Source organism: Merops nubicus, unplaced genomic scaffold (genome assembly GCF_000691845.1).
Source record: "Merops nubicus isolate BGI_N331 unplaced genomic scaffold, ASM69184v1 scaffold46552, whole genome shotgun sequence".
NCBI classification, from domain to species: Eukaryota; Metazoa; Chordata; class Aves; order Coraciiformes; family Meropidae; genus Merops; species Merops nubicus.
Window position 1 is genome coordinate 5499 of NW_008593744.1, and position 7743 is coordinate 13241.

At 47.2% G+C, this 7743-nt stretch overlaps 1 protein-coding gene across 1 annotated transcript; it reads right to left on the reverse strand.

The window, feature by feature from the left end:
* Window positions 1-857: 857 nt before the first annotated feature.
* Window positions 858-7435, reverse strand: LOC103768384 (glutamine--fructose-6-phosphate aminotransferase [isomerizing] 1; the record flags this gene model as incomplete). The annotated part of the gene is made up of 7 exons (XM_008935525.1): window positions 858-1148; window positions 1756-1917; window positions 2247-2414; window positions 3112-3239; window positions 3536-3650; window positions 5492-5649; window positions 7315-7435. Coding segments are annotated over 7 exons (897 nt in total), but the record flags the coding sequence as incomplete, so codon positions are not given.
* Between the last annotated feature and the right edge of the window lie 308 nt (window positions 7436-7743).

Sequence of the window (7743 nt, forward strand, 5' to 3'; positions counted from 1 at the left end):
AGCCTTTTTTATCCCCTCCAATTTTAAAGCAGCTGAATTTGACACAAGTCACACACACACACTGCTCCTAGGTGAGCCAGGGCCCAGCTGTCACCAGGGCCCTGTGGCAGCACAGCCAGCCCGGGAGGGGCAGCACTGGTGCCATCTGCCAGCGAGGCACAAGGCAGGAGCCTCCCCCCATGCACTCAGCCTAGAAGGGACCTGCAGCAGCATAAAGCTGGTGCCTCAGGACTTGGTTATAGTGCCACAGGGCTCAGCTCAAGGGGAAAATTCTCAAGGCAGGAAGACTTCTACTTGCTTAAAAAAAAAAATGAATAAACACAAGAGCAACAACAGAACCCCAGGACAAACTGAGCCCGGGTCACACTCCCCTCCTCCCCCACTTTGGTCTGAGTCAGCCACTGCTTCCATTCCCCCTCGAAGGCGAGTCCCCCTGTCTTCATGGGCACAACTACGGGTCCGTGCAGGTGCTGCACAGGGTGTGGTGGCCACCAAGCCTAGAGATTGTCACCTGCTAGGTATTTGGCATAGATGAAATCCTTCTGAAACCACGTTATTTTCTTAGCACATCTACCACGTGCCTAAAATTTAGGAGGTTGTGACAGGTCAGCTGAATTCCCTTTTGTACATGAGGCAGAAATTGACCCCAAATTCTTGTTTACATGTTAAAATATCTGCACAAGCATGACCAGTAACAGCTCTTCTTCCAGTTGTATATTCTGGTATCCTGCTTCACTGCCTGAAAGCATGACAGGTAAGTCATTCAATGGTTTCTTGTCAGTGATTGGAATGAGCCACACTGGGTAAGAAACATCATCTTAAAGTAAAGTGGAGGGCCCTTTACCTAGAAGACTCAGTAATCTTTAAAGAAAACCATTTAACATCTTTCATGGAAGTCTGTTCTTGAAAAAAACCCAAAGCTATCGACATAGCATGTGGAGTTGATTGGACAATCACTAATGTAATGGAATTATGGTGATCTTATACACAAACAATGATTTACCAAAATAAGATTTACCTAGGGGACTTTAAAATCAAGTTATTTTGGTACCAAAAAAGTCTTTCATTTAATTCCCCTTTGCCCCTATGATTCAGATGATCTTTCACTCTACAGTTACGGACTTGGCCAGATTTCTTGGAAAATCAACCTGCAGAGAGGGAGGAGAAAGAACATGCTTGTGAGTATTTACACACTTTGTTTGTGTATAACTTTGTAACGTGTGGAACATTTGTTCTGTGTTTAAACTGAAAACAACTGAATGTATTTTTGTGTTAAATTTAGGACAATTGGTGCAAAAAAAGTCCATAAACCTCATCTGTTACAGCTCCTCTGCCAAGAACCAAGGAGTTGGTCCCTTCAGTCTGTGTTGTTACAGTGGTCAAATGACAAAAGGTCACGGTGATAACAGGTAGAGGCCAGTGTCTGTGTCCAGATCAAACACCTCCACGAAGAGAGGCTGTTGGTCAAACAGCCCACCTGTGGTCAGTGCCTCCTCTCAGCACCCTACCAGCCCTCCAGCAGGCGCGTGCTCGCCCCGGGGAACAGACACGGGTCCAACCTCAGCCTGCCCGCGCCTCGCCCGCTGCCCACCAGAAGCTGCTCTAAGTGCCAGGTCTGCCATTAGCCTGGTCGTTCCAGCAGCTCAGGCAGCCATACAGACAACCCCCCACAGGCTTCCAACGTCACCCAACGCATCTTTTCCAGATCTGAGGACAGCAAGCACAAGTGCAGAAGGGAAGGAATGCTGTACTCACATCATAGCCTCTGAGGACTGCCAGGTGGAAAGCCAGAAGCTGAAGGGGGATAACGCTCAGGATCCCCTGCAGACAGTCCACTGAATGGGGAACTTTGATTGTTCTCTTGTTGTTCTTAATCGTCTCAATGTCCTCCTTATCACAAATGACCACAGGTCGCCCCTGCAACAAAGAGAAGTGCTGAAGGAAAACGGGTCTGGAAGGTCCTTTTCTCCCTTCTGTTCACAAAGCCAGTGACAAGAACTTTTTATTTCATTTAGAGCAAACCAGCTGAGCATCCCATGGGCACCCCTGCAGCATATTTTAAGGGGTAACAAACCACACCAGACTTCTGCAATCTGCTGCAAAAATTGCACTTGAAATGCCCAGAGTATCGACTGAACTTGCATTTCGGGCAGTGACACCAAAGCAAATAGTTTGGGTGCCCTCTAACTGGCTTTTCTCTTAAAAGCAGCATCTCTGACGTGCTGTAACCTCCCCCAGGTAGGTACCTGCCGTGCGATGACCTGCTGCAGAGCGTTCTGGCACTTGGCATAGGTGTGGTCTCTCATGATGATCATGATCACGGGCATGAGCTTGTCCACCAGCGCGAGAGGCCCGTGCTTCAGCTCACCTGCCAGGATCCCTTCCGAGTGCATGTAGGTGATCTCTTTAATTTTCTAGAGAGAGAACAAAATAATTCATAAAGCTTCGGGCAAACCTGTAACTGTCTTTTTAATCATCTCTGTGCTTCTTCTGCTTTTTCTGTAACTTGGTAAAAAATGTGTTCTGGCTCTCCTTAGATCCAGCCTGCAGCCCAAGAACTGAGATCTGGGCTGATCTGCTTGCAGGCCACCAACACATAAAACCCGCCCCAGGCCCTATGCTTTGCCACCAGCCATCCATGTCTGTCACTGGGCAGGGAAACACAAAGAGGACCTGTCACCAGTGCTGTCACCTGCAGACAACAGGAATCTCCTCAAAAGTAAACACTGCAATATGCAGGTTTGAGGAAGTACATGCTCGGTTTTGGGTGCTGACCACTCCTGGAAGTGCCCCCCAAGAGGTCACAGAACTGATTTTAGCAGGGTGCCCAGCCTGTCAGAGGAAAGCACCCCCAGTGTGAATGCAGAAGGTACACCTTTGAAACCACTGCAGCTGTGGCTTTGTGTGACCTGGGCATCTTCATGCACCAGCCTCAGCAGCATCAGAGTGAGCTGTAGCTGTCTGACCCAGTACATCAGCCCCCGTGCCAGAGCTGTGAGCTGCCCCTACAACCACCTGTGGCCACATCTTGATTCCTCTGTGGAAATCTGCAGCCCATGTAAATCTGCAGCTACATGTAAACAAAGAAAAATAAAGACAGAGATCTTGTACCAAAGCTCCCTCCAGACACGTAGCATAATGGTAGCCACGTCCCATGATGAGAACAGACTTCTGATGGTATAGCTCTGTGGCCAGCTTCTGGATCTCATCATCCATACTCAACACTTCTTTAATTAGGTCTAGAAGGAAAGAGAAGAATTCAGGCTGTGTGTGCTCAGATGCCTGGGCCTCTCAAGCTACACGTTGATACTTCATACACACAGTGACTTGCATAAAGACAAGACTCAGTGTGTTAATACTTCAATTTAGGGGTCCGTAGACATCTGAGAGAACATGGCTGTGAAAATTCTTGCCAATAGCCATGCTGCATGTTTCAACCCCCTGGGTCTTCAAAGAAAAATTCAGACACTGCCCAAGTTTGTCTGTGCTGCTGAGTTTGACTTGGCAAGATGCAATAAATGAGGCAGTTTCCTACCTGGCAGCCCCTTCAGACCACGCATGATTTCCTTCCGCCTCTCCTGCATGGAAATTCTGTCATCACACATCATCAGAGCAAACATCACCAAAGAGACAAACTGGCTGGTGTAGGCCTAGTAAGGGGGTGGGGGTGGAAAGAGAGAGAAAAACATGTTATTAGGACAGTGACCAGCTGACACCTACTACGTAACACTGTCAGACTGGCTGTGAGCTGTATTCTCAACATGGTGCCAAATGGCAGCTTTCATGGCAGTGAAGCAGCAAAGATGAACAATCCCAGGGCAGAGCTCACCTGAGCAAACCTCAAATGGAGGCATGCAATGGCACCATCTCCTTCTACTCCAAGAGATTAAGACACAACAGCAAAATGGAGTATTTTTAAGATTCCCTGGTGACTATTAAATCCTGTTTTGTGACCAGACCCATGAATGCTGAAAACACTGAAGCTGGGCAGGCCCCCTGACTTGCAGATGTAACAGTGGGAGCCCACTACTAATATCTGCCATTGCAACAGAGCAGCTAGCTGGGATTTCCATGGGCTACATTCAAGGACACAAAGGCAGCTGAAAAGGTAAGAGATTTCCCATCCCTCCTCCTCTGGGAGCTGATTCCGAACTCTTCACCTTCGTAAGGCTCCAGCTTTGTCTCAAAGACCATAGTGACTGGTGTCACAGACTCTGGGGAAATTCATCTGCCTGGGCACATGAAGTTAGTGCCCAAGTCAAGGCAATTCTGCTCCCAGAAACACGTGAGGCACAGTATCCAACACCTATGGCAAAGCTCTGCCTCTGAAGTCCTTGTAAGACAAACATTATGAAATAGTCTGTGGTGCCAGCCTGGGATGGAAGTTGCTTAGGAATAACATTAAGGTTTGAAGTATTTCTGTCCCTCCCTAAACAATGATCAAGCAAACTTTCATGTTCCTGTATTGGAGAAGATTTAAATAGCTCTGAAGGAATCCAGTAAAGCTTTGGTTACACCACCTAGTTTGGAATGAGATGTGATCTGCTTGGTTTTGGTGCAGCTGAAGGTGACAGAAGTAAACAGCAATAAGCTGTCACATTATAAACAACCCAAGCATGGAAGCATTGTTAATCTGTTCTCTAGATGATGTTCTGGACAACCTTAGGGCAGAACCTTTTCAAGTTCATACACACACAGCTTTGGTCACATTACCAGAGAGAAAATGCCATTTTCTGTTATCTCCAGACTGTAACGTTGGCTATGTGCAAACAACCCAGGGACAAACAACTTGTTCAAGAGTTTCTTTTAAGAGACTCATGAATTTTCCATGATCAAATTCCCTCATGAACTATTAAACTCAAATGTGGTTTTTGGCTGAATTTATGTAACAGATTGACATCACCTCGCCTCTAAATATAACTGAATCAAAGCAGATTTCATCATGCAGAAGCACTGTATCAAAAGGAAATGCAGCAAAGCAAGTTATTTTACACAGTATCACACGTAGCCAGATGCACCAACCCCAGAGTGATTCTGTTAGGTGGACACTAGTGCTGGTTTTCTGTAAAAGACCCTTCCCCCATTTGCTGATGGCTTGAGTATCACCCTTCCTCCAGTACAGCAGTGCCATTAGTGGCACTTACCCCTGGTCTAAGTTTCCATAATCTTGTCTTTTGGATCCCTTGTCATCTTTAGACCTTAGTTTAATCTAAGTCTGCACCTCAAGAATGATGGCAAAGCCCCTTTCTTTTCACTGTTCAATGCTGCTTCCTTATAATGGTTTCTTTACCCAAAAAAACAAGCCCTCTGCAGGACAGAAGAAAGTGATGAGTGCTGTTGGGCACATAGTTATGAACTAGAAAACAAGCAATAGCAACTGGTAAAAAAGGAACAGAAAGCATTCAACAGAGGACCCACACTACAGAAAACACCTTCAGGAGGAGCTTCAGTAAGTATAACCATCAGTGAGGTCTACAAACGTGTGCCTTACCTTGGTACTGGCCACCCCAATCTCTGGTCCTGCGTTGATGTGGACTCCACAGTCAGTCTCCCGTGATATAGAGCTGCCAACTGTGTTGGTTATCCCCACAGTCAGAGCTCCTCGCTCCTTGCAGTACCTGAGGCCCATCAGGGTGTCTGCTGTCTCCCCTGCAAAGAGAGGCACTGACCACCCTGCACCCCAGGAGCAGCTCCAGCTCCTGCTCCAGCCACCCCCAAACGGAACCTTAGGGCTCGGTACCTGCCTGCAGCCGAAGGAGCTCGTAGCTGCTTCAGCCCTGGCACACATTTTAATGAGCCCTGCTCAAAACCTGCACTGTGCAAACATGAACTTCATGTGTTGATTAAACTTGATATAAAAAGTTGGTTTAAACTCACATGTGGGGGGTGGGCAGGGGCTGGAATAAAACTGCTGAGGGTTCCAGCAGTGCTGCCTGCCAGCTGGGCTCCAAAGATGGGACTAGAAACAGAAGCTACTGTGTACTCCATCCAGTGTTACCAGCTTGCATTCCCCAGAACCCCAGCATGAGGAAGGGACCTCTGGGGATCATCTCATCCCACCCCTGCTCCAGCAGCTCACCCCCAGCAGGGTGCCCAGGGGCACAGCCAGGAGGGTTTGGGATCTCTCCAGAGCAGGAGACTCCACAGCCTCTCTGGGCAGCTGCTCCAGGCTCGGCCACCCTCACCCCAAAGAAGTTTCTCCTCCTGCTCAGGTGGCACCTCCTGGGTTCCAGTTGGTGCCCGTTGCCCCTTGTCCTATCACTTCAGTACAGGAACACATAAAAATTGCCCTGCAGACCACACCACTTTGAGCAAGTTGTGTCTGGTGGGAATCTAAGGCTAATTAAACAGATTTATGGGTCAGGGAACTAGGGTTATTTGAGCTTAATGTTTACTTTGGTTCTGTTTTGCCTGATGACCCAGCTCAGGTTCCAGGAAAACCTCTGCTAGCTTGCCACATCCCACACCTCAATGGAAAGATGCATCCCCTGGTGTGCTCTCAATTGTGTTCCCTGTCAGACAGGGACAGTTCAGCTCCTAAGGGGAAGGAGCAGCATCTGCACATGCAGTCTAAAACTCAGGAAAAACTTGAATGCGAGCCCCCTACAAAGTGAGGATATTTTGAATTCCTTGATAATTACATGATACTGAGATAAAAAAAATTGCTACCAAAAGAGTATTTTAAGCTATAGATAAAAATTAATGGCTAGTTTTAGTATCAAAGCTGAAGATCAGTTATGAAACTCTACAATGGTAAATGCAAAAAAATTAAAAAACCTATTGTTTTGTATTGCAGTTGTCCTCAAAATATTCTGAATGTGATACACAGCTCTTTGTTATGCTGAAGTGTCTCTCATCTCATACTCCATTCCAAGGCTGTTGTATTTTTTCATAGCTGTGTGTAATAGTTTCATGTCTTTTATGGAGCTGATCCACTGCATGGTTCAGTATTTGGTTGTGCTTTAATACAGAACTAAAACTACTCAAAACAAACTATCGAGCTGCCTCTACCCAGAGCTCAGCAGCCCTTTTTTTAGTCTGTTGATTGACAGAATATTTCCCCACAGAGAAAGGAATCAGAACTACTGTCACCATATGCAAGACTCAGGCACACACAGCCCTGCCCCAGCAGCAGATGGACAGCAGAACCTCCATTCTTCTCCCCAGCTCCACTCTGTGTGTGCCAACCTCCTCCCTCCCGTGTTCCACACACACTGACAGGCAGGCAGGAGGATCTGGCCCTGCTGCCTCTTCCCTCCCCAGCTCCTGTTGGCAGGGGGAGGGGAGGGAGTGGGTGGTAAAGTGAGATGGTACCTGACTGGCTGAGGAAAAAGCAGACATCGTCTCTGAAGACAGGGGTGTTTCTGTCCAGGAAGTCACTGGCCAGTTCAACCATCACAGGGAGTTCAGTCAGTTCTTCCAAAACCTGACGGGTCTGGTAAAAAGGACATGCCAGAAAGTTACATATTACATCGTGCTTAAAAAACCCCTAAGTGTCTGGAGTACAAAAAAGCCCTTTAGCTTCCACACACTGGAAAATATCACTGTCATAATACCACATGAAAATTAGTGCTGGGTGCCATTTTAATTACTCAGTATATCCACATGCAAGTCACCCAGCTCCCCCTGCAAAAAGAGACCCTGCTTCTGGCATCACAAGGGGCCTGTGAGGCCAACCCCTCCTTCACACCTAGACTGTTCTTAGGTCTCACTTACTATGTAACAATACATATATATATATAT